Source organism: Onychostruthus taczanowskii, unplaced genomic scaffold, assembly GCF_017590055.1.
Source record: "Onychostruthus taczanowskii isolate IOZ18803 unplaced genomic scaffold, ASM1759005v1 scaffold89, whole genome shotgun sequence".
NCBI lineage: Eukaryota > Metazoa > Chordata > Aves > Passeriformes > Passeridae > Onychostruthus > Onychostruthus taczanowskii.
The window spans coordinates 1,178,347-1,198,241 of NW_024506882.1; the positions used below are offsets into that span (position 1 = coordinate 1,178,347).

The 19,895-nt window shown below is 50.2% G+C and overlaps 1 protein-coding gene across 1 annotated transcript; it reads left to right on the forward strand.

The window, feature by feature from the left end:
- The first annotated feature begins 3,412 nt into the window (after nt 1-3,412).
- On the forward strand, nt 3,413-19,480 carry HEATR6 (HEAT repeat containing 6). Its single transcript, XM_041425281.1, has 20 exons — nt 3,413-3,530; nt 4,989-5,096; nt 5,449-5,589; nt 6,692-6,807; nt 7,176-7,290; nt 7,512-7,613; nt 7,992-8,129; nt 8,995-9,266; nt 9,553-9,730; nt 10,007-10,213; nt 10,841-10,940; nt 11,125-11,471; nt 12,302-12,424; nt 12,921-13,007; nt 13,765-13,899; nt 14,934-15,056; nt 16,084-16,208; nt 17,409-17,505; nt 17,866-18,070; nt 18,506-19,480. The coding sequence occupies exons 3-20, from the start codon at nt 5,452-5,454 to the stop codon at nt 19,051-19,053; spliced, it is 3,156 nt and encodes a 1,051-aa protein (XP_041281215.1). The 5' UTR covers nt 3,413-3,530; nt 4,989-5,096; nt 5,449-5,451; the 3' UTR covers nt 19,054-19,480.
- Nucleotides 19,481-19,895: the final 415 nt, after the last annotated feature.

Here is a 19,895-nt window from a genome sequence, read left to right on the forward strand (position 1 = left end):
GCAGTTAGGGATGGAGTTATCCTCACTGGCCAAGTCAGCAGGGCACCTGCACCCAGGTGTGGGGTCCAGGCTGGGGTGGGTGTGAGCACAGGGCACCTTCCTCTGATGGGGCATGTGGGGAGGCTTGAGGGGCTGTGAACGTCCCCTGGCTGGCTTCTTCCCTCCCCAAACTGCATGTCCCATCTTTGCTGCTGCCTTGGATTAACATCCCTGACATCCCAGCAGTTGTTTGCATGAGAAAATGAGATTAGGAAAGTATTTCAAGTATTTGTGTCTGTTGTTCAGTGGCAAACAAGGCTGGAGCCGGTGCTGTTTGTCCCGTCAGCTGGCCCAGAGCTTGGGAAAACAGCCGGGAAGGCAGTGGGAGACACCCAGCTAAGCACCAGGGGCTCAATTTGCACATGCCTTTGGAGAGTGGGAAAGGTGGAGCTGGTGCAGGCAGAGGCACGGGCTGAATCCCCTTGCCAGGGGTGGGGTACCTGCGTGTGCACCTTTGTGGGTACCCCTGGGATACCCCAGAGAATTGGAATTTTTCTACATGCAGATGTTTCCCATCTGCTTTGAAATATTGCTGGTAGGAGGTGAAAAGTCAGAATTTGGGCAGTCACAGGAAAGAGGGGCAAAGGCAGAATTAATGGAAACAGGCATCTTGGAAAGCCTGGGCTTGAAACCCCTGAAATTGCCTGCTGAGATTTGGGCTAGTTGTGCTCCCAGAGTGATCAGGTTAAGATGAACTCTCCAGTTTGCATTTTGGAGGAAGGACACAGCTGGTGAGGCAGAGAGGCCAGGAGAGTTGCAGCAGCTCCAGGTCACCGTGTTTTCAGGCTCAGCAGGTCCCTGCCACATCCTGGAGCTCTCCTGTGGCTCCTGTTCAGTTTGGTTTCCCCGTGGCAGCTGTCACTATCCCTGCATTTTCAAACCACCTGCCTGAGTTTCAAGGAAGTCATCCATATATTCAACAGGAATATCAATGTCCAGGAGCTCCGGGGGACCCTGAGATCCCAGCAGCTAATACAGGGATTCTGCTGGGCTGTGCTCCCCCCACCAGAGCTGGAGCTCCTCTTGGATGGGGTGCAGGGAGCTGGGGGTCGATTAAACTTCCCCTGGTCGTTTTGGGTGTCCTGGGACAGGCCCCCATCCCAGCTGCTGGATCCAGCCCAAGCATGCAGCACAGGGAGGACATCTCCTCCACATTTTTAAGCCAGAAGTGGCGCCTGAAATCAATACAAAAGGAGATTCCTCTGCAGCCTAGGGAACCACCCTGTCCACATTCTTCCCTGAGGCCTTCAAAGGAGCTGAGGAATCTAATTCCCACTAATTTGCTTTGAAAACACCGACTTAAAATTATAATTATGGCCCGGTGTCTTACTGCCGAGGGAAGACCCCAGCAGACTGCAGCTTCCTTGCTTCCCTAGGACATCAGTTTTGATGATTTATTAAGACTTACATTTTTAACAATATGATGTTGGTTAATGTTGGAAGATGTTCCTACAATTAATGAAAATTTCATAGACTGACTGGAGAAGAAAGGGACCATTTTATGTTCCCTACCAGATGGCCTAGACCAGCTGCTCACTTTTTTCTTTGAACTGTGATTCTAATGACTTCTCTGTCCTTTGAAGTCTGCTTAGAGCTGCTGAACCAGATGGATTTGCATGATAGTAGCAGTGCACGTTTAACAGTGGAGGACTTGTGCTGTTTTCCCTCCTGGCCACTGCTGAATGCTGCAGTTGGGGGATTTGGAGGGGTGAGTAAACCCAGAATATTGCCAGGCACTGGCAAAATGTGACTTGGTGACATCACAGTGGAGTTATTCCCCAAACCCACAGTGTCCTTACCCAGCTCTCAGCTGGTTTTGTTGCTTTACAACCCATGGGATGCTGTCAGTCATGGATTTACTGGGGCCTCACAAAGCAGGGGCTGCTGTCAGAATGCACATTTCAGCACCATTAAAAAAAAAAAAAGGGGAAAAGAAGAAAGAAACAGCTTTAAATATGTATTAATAAGTTTTTAAAATAATAAATCACAAAATAAAATGGTGACAAAAGAAACAAAACTGAAGAAGGTCCCTGAGTGTGAGTTTGGTAGGAATTTATGCAGAATAGAGAAGATGGGGAGGCAACACTGACGTTCCTGGGTTTGAAATCTCAGATCAATAATGAAGGAGGCCACATCACTTTTTCACACTGCCTCCCAGAGCACTCACAGGATCTCAAGCAGCTGCTCTCCCTGGAGCAATGTCCGGGCTGGGCTGGCACAGAGCTCTCTCAAATCTCTCAGGACTCTGATGATCCTTGTGCGTCCCTTCCAACACAGGATATTCTGTCATTCTGTGAAAATCATCCCTGCACAACAATAGCGTGCCTGGGGCTGTCTCTGCGCTGTGTTTGCCTGTGCCTGCCTCAGAGGCCTTTAGGGACTGTGAGGAACAAACAGCACAGGACAAATGGAACGATAAAGGGAAGGAGCAGAGCAATTACCCAGAACCAGCCAGCCCCAGGCACAGAAGGGCACCAAGACCACAGCACTGGTGGCACAGAATGTACTTACTCAAGGTGGTCAGTGTGATAAGGAAATGGCACTGGTGGCACAGAATGTACTTACTTACTCAAGGTGGTCAGTGTGATAAGGAAATGGAAGGAGGGCAAACCAAAGGAAAGGTTTTGCCTGGATGTGACATGGAAAGCAGCATGTCCTGCCCTGGAGCCCTCCTGCTCCTTCCCAGGTGATGTGGGTCCAGTGTTGGCAGCAGTCCATGTGCAGCGAGGCAGGAGCACTGGGCTGAGCCCCGTTGGAGTCAATGTCCCCATCACCCAGGGCTTTCCAGGCCTTGGCTGCTCCCCGTCATCCTGTTCACAGGGCATGGTGGGAGCCCAGCTGCTCATTTGATGTTCCCCATCAGCGAGATGTCAAAGCAGACGCCATCCCCTGAAGGGGAGCGGTCCCAGTGTCCCCAGTGGTGGCAGAACCTTCTGAGTGGCCTGGGTACGGCCAGAGCTGGGACAGGGCTATGGCACAGGAGCAGCCTCTCACAGCCGGATTTTGGCTTACACCCCTCACAGCCTTCACCAGGAGAGGTTCAGATTGGACACCGGCAACATTTCTCCACGGAGCACGCTGTCCACCCTGGCACGGGCGGAGTCCCCATCCCTGGGGGGATTTAAAAGCCGCGTGGCACTCGGGGGCACGGGTCAGCGACAGCCTTGGCAGCGCCGGGTTGCTCTCCAGGGGCTGTCCCACCCCGGGTGACCCTGCGGTGGCACACTGTTGTCCCCGCAGCGCCGGGCTGTCCCACAGCGGGCGGGCACCGCCACCTGCCGCGGGCCCTGCCCGGCCCTCAGCGCCGCCGGGCCGCCGTAGCCGCGGCCGCCCCGGAAGGGCTCCGGTTGCCATAGCGGCGGGGCGGGGCGCGGCTGGGCTCGCTGCGGGCCCGGCCCGACGGCGGCCGCCGCACGGAGCTGCACCTGCTCTTCGACCAGCTCATCTCGGAGAGCTGCGGGCCCGAGCCCGCGGCCGCGCCCGGCGCGCAGGTACCGCGGGATGGGGCACGGGTACCGGGGCTGTGTCCGGGCGGGGAGGAGGAGGAGGCCGCGGTCGTGTGGGAGCGCGCGTGTGGCGGGGCTGCGCGGAGGCCGCTGTGGGCACGGCGTGGTGCGGCTGTGCCCCGCTCTGCCCAGCCCTGTGCCCAGCCCGGTGTCCCGCTGTGCCCCCTGTGCCCAGCCCTGTGCCCCCTGTGCCCAGCCCCGTGTCCCGCTGTGCCCAGCCCTGTGCTCGCTGTGCCCCCTGTGCCCAGCCCTGTGCCCGGCTGTGCCTCCTGTACCCAGCCTTGTGCCCCCTCTGCCCAGCCCTGTGCCCAGCCTTGTGCCCCCTGTGCCCAGCCCCGTGTCCCGCTGTGCCCAGCCCTGTGCTCGCTGTGCCCCCTGTGCCCAGCCCTGTGCCCGGCTGTGCCTCCTGTACCCAGCCTTGTGCCCCCTCTGCCCAGCCCTGTGCCCAGCCTTGTGCCCCCTGTGCCCAGCCCCGTGTCCCGCTGTGCCCAGCCCTGTGCTCGCTGTGCCCCCTGTGCCCAGCCCTGTGCCCGGCTGTGCCTCCTGTACCCAGCCTTGTGCCCCCTCTGCCCAGCCCTGTGCCCAGCCTTGTGCCCCCTGTGCCCAGCCCCGTGTCCCGCTGTGCCCAGCCCTGTGCTCGCTGTGCCCCCTGTGCCCAGCCCTGTGCCCGGCTGTGCCTCCTGTACCCAGCCTTGTGCCCCCTCTGCCCAGCCCTGTGCCCAGCCTTGTGCCCCCTGTGCCCAGCCCCGTGTCCCGCTGTGCCCAGCCCTGTGCTCGCTGTGCCCCCTGTGCCCAGCCCTGTGCCCGGCTGTGCCTCCTGTACCCAGCCTTGTGCCCCCTCTGCCCAGCCCTGTGCCCAGCCTTGTGCCCCCTGTGCCCAGCCCCGTGTCCCGCTGTGCCCAGCCCTGTTGTGCCCGGCTGTGCCTCCTGTGCCCAGCCCTGTGCCCCCTCTGCCCAGCCCTGTGCCCAGCCCTGTGCCCAGCCCCGTGCCCCCCGTGCCCCCCTGTGCCCCGGGGGTTCCAGCCCTCATTCCCCGCTGCGGGCGGGATGTTCCCTCTGCCCACCTTCCCTTGCCGGCTCCTCGGTGCCGCTGAGCTCTGCTGCCCGGGTGGAGATGTGGGTGACACCAGTGGGTGGGACTCGGCAGTTTTCATGGTCTGATGTTGGAAAAATAGTAATTTTTTAAGCCTTAAAGCAAGCCCTTCAAAGCTGAGCACTCTAGATGAGCAGTGTGGATGCTGCTCCGTTGGCGACACACAGTGCTTCATTATTACACTGGTTTGTCTTCATTTTATTTCCAAAGCAGGCTTACTTTGCACTTTGAAATTAATTGATTTTTGGACAGTACTCTTCTGTTCCTTGATCTAACTTAGTATATTTTTCTTCAGCCATTACTGGTGTCTTTGTAGTCCCTAAATAATAAACTGAGGCTTTCTCTTCCAGGATGTTTGTGCTGTGCTTGTCCAAGCCTGTCAGTTGGTTCCCCTTGATCAGGAACATCTTGTCAGCAAATTCTGTCAGCTTATCCATCACTTACTCAACAGATATCAGGTAGGAAGAGTTTGGTCACGTCCCTCAATAAGCCAGTGGAACTCTTGTCTTCTTCCAGGGCTGTGGAGCCAACCTTCAGGCAGAGTTTCTTGGATTTTCACTGTATTACTTATTTTTGGGTAGCTGAGGCTGTGATCTGGATTTAGTGTGGTTCCTCACAAAACCACCTCTCAGTCAGAAGTGATTCACCGTGGGAAATAATCTTGGTTTTAGGACACTTGTACAGATTTATCCATTTCTGGTCAGGTGTGATTTTAAGAGCCAGATCCCCAAACCTCTGACCAGTTTCTCAGGGTTTATTGACTGCAGCAGTACAAGATGATGTTTATCTTGACCTTTTCTGTTATGACAGGTGATGGTTGATGAGCAGAGCTTGAATTTCCTTCTCTCCTACTGCATCTCTGCTCTGAGGCAGTGCAGCTCCTGGACACATGTTGAAATTCTGCAAGCCTTAGCAGCTCTTGTTTACAATAATGGGCCAAAGTGTCAGAAGGTGAGTTTACAAACAGAGAGAAAGTAACAACAAAAGTATTTGCACCACTGTTTGTGCTTTATTTTTTCGTGAGAGAAAGAATAAAAAAGTTCTCAAATCGTGTTTCCTTTCATGCTAAGATCAGATCCCATTTAAACAGTGGCTGATATTTATGGGAAAGTTGAATTTCAGTTGTATTTATTAATAATTATTATTCCCATGTGGAATACTCTGTACCTGCAGGCTGCAGCTGTTGGGATCACCATTAAATAAGGGCACAGGCTTAGCCTGCAGACCAACCACCCTGTGCCTCAGGCAGGAGGACCACAGGGAGCTTGAAATAACACATAACTCCCCAGGCAGGCTCCACTGAGGATGCTGAAATCCATCCTGTAACCAGATCAGGGCTTTTGCTCCGTGCCATTTCAAAGCAGAGGCTCTCGGGTATCAATCCTGTGTGAAGCTCCTTGTTGCTGCAGCTGACAGTGTTTGAAAAGCTGAATCCTCCTGCTGTCAGCAGCTCGTGGCACCTTGCAAAGCAGTCTCTGCTGTTGGGCTGAGCATGGGGTGGTGATGCTCACAGTTTGGGAGCTGCCAGCTTGTGTGGGCTTGGAGCCCATGGAGTGGCAGCAGTTTGGTGCAGCAGTTGTTCCTAGCTTAGCTTCTTGTCTGGGAAGAGAGCATAAACTGGGACTCAGCTGAACTGTGCTCAACTCTGTCCTTTCTTAATGCAGAATGAGAGGACTTAAGGTTTTCGTGCTGTTTTTTATAAACATAAATCTGCACCTGCAGATTTATTTTTGAAATTGCAGCTGAGAGTTTTTAGGTTTGTTTTACTTCTCATTATCATGCTTCGATTTTTGATTTGTGATGAATTAAATCAATTTCACTAAGTGAGGTCTGCTCTGCCCATGATGGTTACCAGTGGGTGACCTCTCCTTGTCCTTGTCCCAACCCATGACCCTTTCCTTATATTTTCTCTCCCCTGCCCATCTGAGGAGCAGTTTCGGTGGGTACCTGGTGTCCAGCCAAGCTCCAGCCACCTCCCGTGATTATCCCCCAAACACAGACCCAGTGAGGGATGATCACTGACCCCTGATGGCTTTTGGTGCTTTGTTTTCAGTACCTCCCAGAGCTGCTGGGCAAGGCTGGGCTCCTGCTGCAGTTCAGTGACCCTGCCCAGCCCGACGTGGAGCTCAGGAGGGCAGCCGTGCGCAGCATGGCCAACCTGTGTCTCAGGTGTGTGCAGCCCTTTCCAGGTGGGTTACAAAGTGTGCATCTGCCAGCACAGGGCCAGCAAGGTGTAGGTGCATGAATGTGAAATGCAGAGCTTTATCTGTGTATAAACCCATAATCTCTCAGTCTTCCAGAAATAATGTTACAGGGGTTAGTTTGGGGAAGAAAAGAAAAGCTTTGTGCTGTCTGGTTTTTTGTGCAGAAGGTTTCCTTTTGTCCTCTGTGTGGTAGAGCTGGCCCCTTTCCATCAGCCATCCATCCATCTGGGGCTCTGCAGGCTAACAGGGGGCTTGAGTGAGACTTTGTGTAACTTTATGAACCTGTGGACAGAATGTAAACCAACCCTGTGCCTCCTCCTGCTCTAATTTTAGTGTCCCTGGGCAGCCATACCTGGATGAATCCTACAGAATTGTCTGTTTTCAAACTTTCCTGAGTGTTCTGCAGTCTTCAAAAACCACTGATGTGGATGACATCACTTTTTGCATGGTAAGTGTGAGTCTAATTGTCTAAAATACTCTAATTAGGAAGTTGTGCTGCTGGAATATATGGAATTTGGAATGTTGTCAATTAAAATTTTGCTTTAATAGCCCATAATTTATCATATTACTGTCCCAGTTGAGCAAAACTGTAATTGCCTAGAAACTTTCTTGAAAGATGTGAACCTGCAGCATTTTGGGAAGGAAAAGTAAGTAATTCTTTATTTTCAGTTACTGCAAAGTGCACTGAAAGGTGTCCAGTCACTTCTCAATGGTGGGAAGATGAAACTGATGCAAACTGACCAAATTGGAGCTCTTCTGGCAGTGTTAAAGGTAAATCCTTAAATCCACCTGGAGGAAGAGGCAGCCACTGGGAGGTTCCAGGGCTGTTAAGTGGGAAACAGTAGGAGATGAGCAAGAGGGAGCAGAGAAGCCTGAGCATGAGGGGAAATGGAGAGTGAGATATTAAAGAAAAATATATTGAGTTTCTCACACTGCACTTCCCACTGCAGAATGTGAGAAGAGATGGAAGATGGGGTTTTTTTGACCTACTTGAAATCCTTTTACATGTAGATGGATTTCAGATGTTGCATAGCCTTAAATATGTGAAAGGCAAGGCCTGGGGGAAGGAGCACAGCTGAAAATGGGTGAATTCAGTAAATCTGTGCATGAGAATGGGACAGAAGTCTAACCTTTGTGTTCCTGTTGCAGAAATGCATGTTCCATGGGCTGCCAGGACTGAGCATAGAGGTGCCCACAGTGCTGTACCCTGCTCCTTTACCTCAGTATGATAAAAGGTCACCTGTCAAGCAGGAGCAGTCAGAACCAGCCACCTCTAAGCAGGCAGGGGTAAGCTGGGCTGCTCCTGATCCTGCAGCCTGTTTGTTGTGTTGTGTCTTTCCTGTCATGGTCTTGGTGGCTCTTCACGTCCTGAGCATCTGCAACATTTAATTCTTTGCTTCAAAGGTGATGATTATAAATTCTGCACTGAGTAAAATTGCTTTGGGAGCTCAGGTGACAGGAACAAATGGCTCTGCAGGGCTTGGCTTTCCTCAGTTAAGCTCTGTGTAACAATTATTCATCCAGAGCCAAGAATTCCTGGCCTGCAGGCACGGGATTGATACGTGCAAACTCGCCAAAGCTTTTGATTTTATAAGTCACGTTTTCTCTCCTAACACTTGCACAATTGTTTGACTCTTTCTTAGGGAAGTCAAGTTCATTTAAGACTGATTTCTTGCCTCATCTGTTCTGCTCAATCCTTCTACAGGTTATTTTTTAACGTGTAAATACTTTGGATTACTGATTATCTGAAAGACATTAGAGAAAATAGGGTTATCTAGTCATGTTGACTTGTTTTTATTTAGGTGCTGAAAAGGAAGGTTAGTTAGTGTTATCTACTGTAAATCTGTAAAAATACAGAAGTATTTGGTGCTGTTCTTTAATCACTTTTGTGTGAAATATGATTTTTGCCTGAAAGTTTCCTTGGATATATTTTGCTTTACTGATGAAGAAACCAAAGATTAGTTTTTGAGGCTATTCAGTTATAAACTGTTTACTTAGGTATTACTGAAATTTTGTGCCTGCTGCTACTAAGAAGCAGAATTTAAAATCTCAGATACTAAAGAGTGACTGTGTGGTAGAGTATTGCAGAGACATGTATTGCATTTAAGTATTCATTAAGCACTGACTAAGAAAAATCAATTTTTTGTCTTAGAGCCGAAGAAAGAAGTGCAAAGGGAAGCAGAAGAAGGGAGAGTTTGGGGAAGAAGGAAGAGAAGATTCAGGGCATGCAGGCAACGAGTCGGGGCTGGGAGCAGACCTGCTGAAATTGCACTTGGGGGATGTGCAGAGCAGCCCTGGGCTGGAGCCTCGTGTGTCAGATGTGTGTGCTGGGAAGGACCCCCCGAGCTCCCAGCCCTGGAAACGCTTCAGCAGCAGCGAGTCGGAGTACTCTGACACAGAAGGGGGCATCCAGAGCAAAGTGAGGTGACTGCTGTGCACAGAAACACATGGCATCCACAGAACCCTTCCACACTGTCCTTTGTTCTTGGTCAGAGCTGCTGAGGGAATCGCTTTCCCTTCTGATTCATGGGATGGTGCGAGAAAATTGGAGGGCTGTAATTAGTGTTGGTGTGGAAGTAAATTCATTCTTCCTCTTCCTGTTCTTGGTCTAAAAGATTTCCTCTCACAGCCAGCCACTAATACACATGAAAGAGGTGGAGTCCATCCCTTGTCCCTGCTGTTTTCATTAATCTTTTTGTTTGTGTTTAAGGTCTTACCAAGCCAATGTTCGCCAAGGGGCTCTGGCCTGTTTCCTCTCCACTATAAAGTCAATAGAAAAGAGAGTTCTTTATGGCTACTGGTCAGCATTTGTTCCTGATGCCCCTGGTATTGGCAGCCCCCAGTCTGTGTCCCTGATGACTATTGCTCTGAAGGACCCTTCTCCAAAGGTGAGGCACTTCTGAGTACAACAATTATTGTTTCCCCCCTTTAATCTTAGGAGTTGTCTTCTCTGGCCTTCAGTAAGTATTTGGCTACTGCCCAAGAACTAAATAGGAAGCATTGGCTAAGGAAACGAAGGATTGGTTCTGTATTGCCTAAAGCAAGGCAAAAAAAGATAGCTGTAGTTGAATTTTCTCTTTCTACAGAGGGTTTCATATATTTTAAAATTCTCCACCTGCTCAAAGGAGCTGTTAAAAGGTATCACAAATGTTTTATCATTTCAGACACGTGCCTGTGCCCTTCAAGTCCTCTCAGCCTTCCTGGAAGGTTCTAAGCAGTTCCTGTCTGTGGCTGAAGATGCCAATGACCACAAGAGAGCTTTCACTCCCTTCTCTGTCACCATGGCATCCAGCATCCGGGAGCTGCACCGCTGCCTGCTGCTGGCCCTGGTGGCAGAGTCCTCCTCTCAGACACTGACACAAATAGTCAAGGTACCTGCCCTGCAGACGTGCCACATGCTCCCACTGCTCTCTGGATTATGTCCTGAAGAAGGGTTGCACAGAGTTGCTGTTGAGGAGCGAGGTGGGGTGGTGACAAACAGATCTTTGTCATCTCACAAGAGTTCACTGAGTCATCCTGCAGAATCGTGGAATCACAGAATGGTTTGGGTTGGAAGGGACCTTAAAGATCACTCTGTTTCAATCCCCTGCTGTGGACAGGGACACCTTCCATTAGACTGGGTTCCTCAGAATTCCATTCATAATCCTGGGGTTTCTTTTTCAGTTCTCTTTTTTCTGCACTTTTTTAGTCTTTTCAGAGCTGAGTGAACATATAAAATGGTTCTGAAGACTCACATTGACTTTAAAACTGGAATCCAAATTGACAAATCCTTCCATAGACTATCAAAATTCCTTGGTCTTTGTGCCACCTCACAGTAGTTAAATCCTTGTTTTTTGGAACCAAGTTTGTATCCAGTGTTCACACAGCAGATAATTGGGGTGGTTTTTTTTCAGGTGCCCTCAGATAATGAGCTGCCTGAGTGACCTAAATTACAAATGTAAAAACAGACCTGCTGGAGGCCAGGCTGACATTGTAACCAGCACCTTTCTCTGTTTCAGTGCCTTGCAAACTTGGTTTCCAATGCACCCTACAGCAGATTGAAACCAGGGCTGCTTACCAGGGTGTGGAACCAGATCAAGCCCTACATCTCTCACAAAGGTTTGCATTCTTTCTGCTCTCCATTCCTCCCCTCCTCTGTGCTCCATAATTCAAAATTTATTAGCAGTGGATGGTTATGGGTTATGTGTGTGTGAAAACTGCTGAGGGAGGATGCTGGCCATCACTGAGGTTCTAATGGAGTTTTTTTTTTTTCTTTTTCCTCTCCCCCCGTTGTCTCTTACAGATGTCAACGTTCGAGTTTCCAGCCTCACACTCTTGGGGGCAATTGTTTCTGTGCAGGCACCTTTGCCAGAGGTGCAGCTGCTCCTGCAGCAGCCCAGCCCGTCGGGGCCGAGCGGCAGCGGCAGCGCAACCCCTGGCCGTGAGCAGCGGAGGAGAGCAGTGCCCTGGGCAGGGCAGGGCCCTCAGGACAGCCCTGCAGGGAGTGCCCCTCCCGAGCCCTGCTGGCTGCTGAGCCTCTGTGTGTCCCTCATCATCCTGCCCAGGGAGGATTCCTGCTCTGACAGCGACAGCTTCCCGTCCCTGGGCAGCGTCTACGAGCCGTGTCCGCTGCGCCTGGAGGCCCTGCAGGTGGGAGGGCTGCTCTTGGCTCACAGCCAGCTGCCTCCCTCACTTGTGGGTTCCCTTTGCTCCCTGCTTTCTCAGGGAGATGGAGGTCTCTGCTGGTGCAGTGGGGCTGAGCTGCTGTGGCTCAAGGAGGAACGTTTTGATGCGTGGCTGTCGCACTGCAAACCTGCTGCAGCAAGTTCATCTCCCTGTCATTTTTTATTTTCTGTGGTTTTTTCAATGTTATCTGGGGGTGTGTGCTGGCAGACTGTGAGTCTTCCCCGTGCAAACTCCTCCATACAGAATCCAAATTCAAGTTTTGGTGGAAAACAGTGGGGAAGAGCCCTGCAGTCAGAGAACAGTGTGCAAGGAGCTGTGGAGTGACTCAGGGAGTACCTGTGGATGCTGAGGCTTGGCTTTGTTTTTATTCATGTAGCCAAAGCAAAGGGTAAGATTTTGTAACATGCATCCCAAGAAGTCTCACTCTTTTTCTGGAACAGTAAATATTTGTTAAATCCAGCTTTAGAGAAGGCAGAAGCAGTGCTACAGGAGGTACAGAATGTCTGTCTTGCTCTCAGTTTTTTTGGCTACAGAAGCCCTCACACTAAATAATTCACGGCCTTGCTACCTGATAGTGCTTCTGTGGCTCTTCTTTGAACAATATAATGGAACAGGGAGGCTTTTAATCAGCTCTAGTATTTCAAAAGTTGTGCTGCAAGGTGTATCTGTTACATCAGAGCTCAGTATGTGGTGCCAGCGTTGATTAGCCCATTAACATCATTTCAGTGTGTAGTTGGGGTATTTTGGGTAAACAGAAGAAATGCTGAGTGGGATTTTTTTTTGTCTGTGTTTAGGTGTTGGCTCTTCTTGTGAAAGGTTATTTCCCTATGGCTCAGAGCTATTTCCTGGGACTTGGAGAAGTGGCTTGCAGATGCATGGAAGAAATGGATCCATCCATTCAGCTTCATGGAGCCAAAGTAAGAGCAGGAGGCATGTCAATATTGTTTTACAAGTCAGTTCTATCAATCTGTGTGCTTTGCAAATGCACATGAGTGGTGCTGAATATTCAGAGCATCTGTGAGTGTGATACAGAAATGCAGTACCCTGACACTTTGAGAAATGCACCTTCAGCTTGCAGTCTTGAAGTCTCAGCAGAATTTCATTGCTCTGCTGAGTCACCAGGAAGCTGGGGAAGTGCAAGGACCACAGCACTGGTGCTTCCCTGGCTGTGGCAGGGCCTGGACTCTGTGACCCAGAGGTTTCCTCTTTGTGCAGTAGTTTGTTATGCTGTTCTTGCTGGACTTTATGTAGGAAAGGCTTTTCCTCTAATTCCAGTGCTAGCAGGGACAGAACAGCCCAAACCACTACTGAACCTTTTATTTCTTTTCCCTGGGTGAGTAGATACAAGTTCTGTAGCTCCATGGTCCTTGAGTCACCCCTGATGAAAACCCCCTTGCTTTTTGTTCTCTGTAGCTTCTGGAGGAGCTGGGCACGGGTGTCCTGCAGCAGCACAAACCTGACTCCCCCACTGCCCCTGAGCAGAGGGTGCCTGTCAGCCTGGTGAGTGTGAGATTCCTCTGACTGAGCTCCTTCCCTGCCCTCTGCACAGTCCCTGGCACAGACACAGACAAAGCATTGCAGGGAGGCAGGAAGGGACCCAGACTGCAGCTTTATGGATGCCACTATGGGCAGTTTCTGGAGCCTTCTGCAGTCACTTGGCACATTGTGGACAGATGTGTTGGGTTTTATTTGTTACATGATGTTAACCCTGTGTATTTGCCTCTCCTCTTCCCAACTCTTGCAGCCTGCTGTAGCTCAGGGAGCTGGAAGAACAGCACTGATTTTGTGTGTGTCATTACTGCTGCATAAAACTTTGAGAATTCTGGTGAATTTGCATTGTTAAAGAGCCAACCTGCATTTTCTGGCTGGTCACAAGTGCAGAGAGAATGCACCACAATATAAATGAATTCAGAAAAATTCATTAGCTGTTTGTTGGCTAAGTTTGCAGAAGCTGAGTAATATAGGGCTGTTTAAGTCTTCCTTCTGTGAACAGAAGACAAGCTTAAAAATTTCTTTGGCTCATGCTAAGTTTTGAGCCTACAAGACAGGAAATGTGTTCAGTAGCATCAGGTTCCTGTTATTTGCTATGAATATAAATTGTCAGGCAAATGAAAACACTCAGCTGCGTGGATTCAGGAGTGGGATTGCAACTCTATTTACTGCAGCTTAAATTTCAGTGTATGATGATCATCTTTAAGACAATAAGTTAGGCTTAATTGCTGAGTTTAAAAGATAAACCTGGCTGCTTCTCCTGCAGGTTGTGACCTTCTGGACCATGATGTTAAATGGCCCCTTACCTGGCACCCTGCAGAACTCCCCCCATGCCACTCTGCAGACAAGTGCCTGTGATGCCCTGTCCTCTATCTTACCAGAGGCTTTCAGCCTCCTGCAGGTAGGAGAACACACCTTTAAACGTGGTGGTTTTACCTTTGGGGCTTTGTCCTTGTCCACCAGGTTACAGTATTGTAAAGCCTTTTAAAATTTGCCAGGGGAAAGTAAAGAAACCTTCCCAATTTTTTTTTTTTCTCCTTCTGAGCATTGTGACTGTTGAAGGCTGGAAAGGGCAATGTTGGAGTAATTAGCCTGTCAGAACAATTAAACTGTGGGTCACAGCAGCTGTTTGGCCCTGCCATGAATACCCAGCCTTGGCAATGATGCACAGGAGATGGGGGACAAGAATTTCATGCCATGAGGGAGGGCTGAGGGATTGTTATTCTGCTGATTAATCCTTTGAAGAGCTAGCTGAGCCAATAGCCAGGGCCTGATGTTGTGCACCCATTTGCACGTGTGTTTTTTTCCCTTTGCAACATGAAATATGCTTTTAAACATGAAAGCCTTGGCAGTGGATCCCCCCTGCATTGTGCAGCTCCTTCTGTGTCACTGTGCCCTTGCTGGGGAGTGCTCTGCCAGATCTCATTTGCCCAGGAATTGCTGGTCCAGCAGTATCTCTGGAATTCTCCAAGTACAGCGTGTACTTCATCCCCCTGTACTTTGATCCCATCCCCTCTCCTGTGCCTGTGGCCAAGTGGGGTCAAGTCAGTGCCCACTCTGACCTTCTGTCATGGGCTGGTGAACTGACAACCTGGCCAGGCTGAGCTCACCCTGTCCTGGTTAACGAGGGGCACAGAGCAGGGCAGGCAAGAGCAGCCCATCCTCTGGGTTAGCTCTGATGGGCCGTGCCTCCAGCTTTGGATGAGAGCTCAGACTCTGATTTCCTTCTTGGTCTTACCTAACAGCAGAGATCCTGTGTGCTGGAAGCTTTCCTGTTTCCTGGGTGGGCTCCTGAAACACTCCTCAATTCACTTTATCTGCAGCATGCTCTGAGTGGGAGCTCCTTCAGGTCTTTAGAGAATTTGTGTGTCCCTGTGGGAATCAGGGAATCAGAGCTCTGCTCAGCCCCTGCTGCCACTGCTGTTCCTTTTTCAGGGTGACCAGCAGATCCTGTGTGTCACCTTGCTGCTTGGCCTGAACCACAGTGAGAACCCCCTGGTGAAAGCTGCTGCTGCCCGTGCCCTGGGAGTCTACATCCTCTTCCCGTGCCTCAGGCAGGTCAGAGCCAGCCCATCCCTTCTTCTGAGCCATTCTGTGATGAACCATAACATGTGGGACATGGATTTGTTTGCAGTTAATTCAGTTTACTTTACTTTTAGTGTATTTATAGTTTCCCTTACTGGCTCCAGACCTGCTCTTGCCTTTGAGAGCAGAATCAGTGCAGCTTTAAGGGAGGTGCAGCAGAAGAGAGAGGGAAAGGAGAGAGGTCAGGATCTTCCCAGGCTCTCAGGGATGGCAGCTGGAGTGGGTAGGTTGGCACAGAGGAGCTGCAGGAGGGGAGGGGGAGCTGGGATGAAGGGAACAGCTCTGCAGTGCTCTGGGGAGTTTGGTGTTGGACTCCATCCCTGAGGTCTTTTCCAACCTCCAGGATTCTATGATTCTAACAAGTTTTTAATGTGAAGCCTTCAGTTTTGCTTAAAACTAAGAAATAAAGCTTATTTGGAGGGAAAAAAAATAATTTTTTTCTACAAAATATCATCTTAGCTTGGCTGAGCTGGAAGATTAGTTTTTATAATGTAACCTTTAAGTGAATGATTTTAATAAAAAAATATGCAGTAGCTGACTTGGGAGTTTAATTCCAAAATATTTTGAAAGAAAATCCTTTACCATAGGCACATGTAATGTGCCACAGAAGAGAAGATTAGACAGGCAGCTCAACAGGGAGTTTGGAGAAGCAATTAGTTTAAGAGTGGGATTTGATGGGTATAAGGTTGGCAGTCCATGTAATTATGTTAAAATCCAAAGTAACTAAATCACCAATGGAATTAAATAATCCATAAAAGCTTTTCAGCAACAGCTACCCCAGAGTGGTGGGTTGGTCAGCATTCAGGCTTGGCCTGTTAATTAAAGGTCAGGCAAAGCTGCAGACAGCACCCTGAGCTCATTAGAAGGTGTCACCTAGAAAAGTAAATGAACAGAGCTGGTCTCTCCCTTATTTTCCCTGGAAAAAAGCAGAGTGTGTTTCTAAGAAAATCACCTGTGTTTTGAGAACTGTGTGACTCTGCAGCAGTTTTTGCTTTGACAGGATGTGATGTTTGTGGCAGACACAGCAAATGCCATCCTGGATTCCCTCCATGACAAGTCTCCCAACGTCCGTGCCAAGGCAGCCTGGTCCCTGGGCAACCTGACAGACACCCTGATCATCAACATGTATGTGACACAGACACCCTGATCATCAACATGTATGTGACACAGACACCCTGACCATCCACATGTGTGTGACACAGACACCCTGATCATCCACATGTGTGTGACACACACACCCTGATCATCAACATGTATGTGACACAGACACCCTGATCATCAACATGTGTGTGACACAGACACCCTGACCATCAACATGCATGTGACACAGCCTCCCTGCCCCTGTCCCAGGGGTCACACAGGCCAGGCTGGGGGTCTGCAAGAGGGCACAGCTTCAGGCTGTGCCAGGGGAGCTCCAGGGTGGATGCCAGGAGGGATTTGCCATGGAAAGGGTGCTCAGGCACTGGGAGGGGTGCCCAGGGGGGTTTGGAGTCCCCCATCCCCTCCAAGGAATGACTGGAGGTGGCACTCAGTGCTCTGGGCTGGGGACAAGGTGGGGATCAGGCACAGCTTGGACTCGATGCTCTGCAAGGGCTTTTCCAACCAAAATGATTCTGTGATCCTTAACATAAAAAAAAGCTGAATTTTGGCTTGGATCCTTCTTTTTAAGCACCCTCTGCCTGTGTGTCTGCCAGTGTGGGACACTGTTTGAGCATCCTGTATCCACCTGGGAGCACCTTCCACTATCCCAGCTTGCTCCTAGCCCTGCCCAGCCTGGCCCTGGACATTTCCATTTCCACCCTCACAGGGATCAGGTTTTTTCTTATATTAGCTCAAAACCTACTCAGTTTGAAGCCATTCCCCCTTGTCACTCTAAGGAGACACTCTTTAAGACTTTTCACTTTTCAGTTTTCCATTTCTTGTGTGTTGCTTGGTATAATTACATGGTTCCTTTACTTTCAACATAGCACAAGTAAAATTAATAAATATTTAACCCTTCCTCAAGCCAGAGACTGAGGGAAGCCTAACCTACTGTTACATTTTTAACAGGAAAATAGTTATCATATATTCCTGCTGCAGAATTGCCCCTGAGCAATTCCTTGCCCTCTGTTTTTTATTACAGATTTAACCATTGCTAACCAGCTTTCTTGCATTGATAGTTTGGTTTTAAATTAATAAACGCAGCGGTCACATGCAGAAAGGTCTGCCTTACATATTAGCCCTCTAAAGAGTGAAGGTTGTTCATGGGCCTTTATAAAGGGTGGTGCCACATCTGTGGGGATGGAGCAGCCCAGCTGGGTGTTCACAGAGTGATTTTCCTGCCAGGGAAACCATGGGACCAAGCTTCCAGGAGGAGCTTTCTGATCTGCTGCTGCTGAAATTGCTGCGTTCTGCCACGGAAGCATCCAAGGACAGAGACAAGGTAAGGCTGAGGGGAAGGAGGGTGGGTTGGTGGAGTTAAATCCTGCGTTAAAGACAAAAGGAAAAAGGCAGCAGTTACTTTAGGTCTCTTTGCCCCGGTGCTGGAGGGAGCTGCAGCTCAGATCCTCCTCCCCTGAGGGCTGGTGTTCAGAGAGTTCCTGGTTTGTTTGAAGCACAGGGAATTTGGCTGTGCTTCCCCACAGCGCAGGAGTTTTTAGTTTGGTTTGTGGCCATTTGCAGAGAATGATCTTTCTGGTGGCATTTAGGAATGTGTGATTCCATCTGTGCCCCTTGCTGCCTCTGAGCTGAGGCCAGAAGCCAAAAACAACCCGAAAACCGGAGAGGTTTTTGTGTGTTCCAGGTGAAGAGCAACGCTGTCCGTGCCCTCGGGAACGTGCTGCATTTCCTGCAGCCCTGCCACGTGGCCAACCCCAGGTTCAGGGAGGCCATCGAGGAGTCCCTGCAGGCCCTGGTTGCCACGGTGGGCAGCGAGGCCACCATGAAGGTGCGCTGGAACGCGTGCTACGCGCTGGGCAACGTCTTCAAGAACCCTGCCCTGCCTCTGGGTGAGCCTGCTGCCCTGCCCCGGGCTGGCCCTGCTCTTGTGGGGCTGAGCACATCATCATCTCTGCTGCCACGGGGGTGGAGAAGAAGGGGGGAGGCCAACGGGGCTGAGTGTGGCTGTCACAGCTTTCCCAGGGCTCTTCCCAGTGGAGCAGACTGAGCTCCTTCCAGTGCCAGTGCAGGTGTAGCTGCTGTGTTCAGCTGGATCTGTCAGGAAACAGCGTGAGGGTGGGATTATAGCTGTGAATAAATGCCAAATGTCCTCTTGTAAAATTTCAGGAGATTAACTGTTTTTAACTAATATTTAATTTCATAACCCCTGATTCTCTCATTTAAACCACAATAAATTCAATAATTGTCAACCCATTAAATATTCAGGAGACATTTACAGTTTTGCATATTTTGGCTGATTAAAAAAGGGGTTTTCTTTTTTTCAGGAGAGGCTCCTTGGGCCAGGCAAGCTTTCAGTGCCCTTTCCTCCGTAGTCAAGTCCTGCAAGAACTTCAAAGTGCGCATCAAGTCAGCCATGGCCCTGTCCATCCCCAGCCACAGGGAATGCTACGGCTCCACGGAGCAGTTCTGCCAAATCTGGAGTGCCTTGGTGGTGGCCCTGCGGAGGAGCGAGGACACCGAGGACTTCCTGGAGTTCAAGTACAGCTCCAGCCTCAGGACGCAGATCTGCCGGGCCCTGCTGCACCTGCTGCAGCTGGCCAGGAGCACGGACCTGCCCCTCATCGGGGGCAGCCTCCTGGAGCACGGCCAGGCCATCAGACCCTACGTGCTGCAGTACCTGAGCTGCCCGGGGGAGCAGAGCCAGGCAGCAGCGCTCCCGGAGCCGGGGGAGAGGGAGAGAGGGCTGCAGGGAGCCATCGAGCACCTCAGCAGCATCGAGAGAGAGCTGCAGGGCAAGGCCAGGCTGAGAGTGTCCCTGTACCTGGAGGATGTCCTCACACACCACACCAATGCCACAGTGACAGAAGCTTGAAGGAAATGACCAAATCTTCCACGGGGAGCACAGAGCTGTGTTGCCTCGCACAGGACATCCAGAGGAAAAGTCTCCTGCTGCTGATATTAAGTGTTTTGTTTCAGACTTTATTAATAATGCCTCTAGGACTTCTTTTTTGTACTATTACTATTTTTTATTGTTGTGTTTGGGGAACTCTGCCCTCCCTGGGGCTGGTTTGTGCACTTTGCTGTCACAGCGTCGCCACTTGGAAAACAAACACCTTTTCCTCCTCTGTGTGTTTTATAAAGCTGCCTGTTCCCTCAGCTTATCTCAAAGCATTTTGTTCCTATTGCTGCAGCATCCAGAATCGTGTTTGTAAAGCAGGGGGCTGGAAGAATTTTGTTTTTCAGAGCACTGCAAATGTTGTCACTCTTGTGTACCTGCAATAAACCCAAATATGCCAATATTTGAAGAATAGCTGAGAGCAAACAGCCTTTGCCTTTAGCTGTCTGTGTTCCCAGTGCTGTACACCTGGCCTGAGCCTCCTTGCTGCCTCCATTCATCCTTTCTTCCAAAAAAATCAAAATTCCTTCTTTCCAGGTGGATGGCACCGTGCTGCCTAAGCCAGAAAATTCAAAGTAGGTTCTCCAAGGCTGGAATTTTGTCTCTCCAGGCACCTCTGTGGGAGGTGCAGTGGTGTTCTAACAGCACATGGATTAGTTTGTGGTTCTGGAGTTCTGTCCCCTTCCATTCCTTCCTGCTGCTGTTACTTACTGAGTGTTTGCTCTGTGCTTACTCTGCTGATAGCTGGGGGAGTGCTGAGCTCTCTGATGTTGCTGGGGACAAATCAGCACCTCCAGGAATGAGCAGGGCTCTGGGGC

Excerpts from the sequence above, each read along its gene's own strand:
- HEATR6 (XM_041425281.1), top strand. The coding sequence starts at position 5,452 with ATGGTTGATGAGCAGAGCTTGAATTTCCTTCTCTCCTACTGCATCTCT. Across the intron at positions 5,590-6,691 it reads ATGGGCCAAAGTGTCAGAAG|TACCTCCCAGAGCTGCTGGG; the intron begins GTGAGTTTACAA and ends CTTTGTTTTCAG. Across the intron at positions 17,506-17,865 it reads CATCCAAGGACAGAGACAAG|GTGAAGAGCAACGCTGTCCG; the intron begins GTAAGGCTGAGG and ends TGTGTGTTCCAG.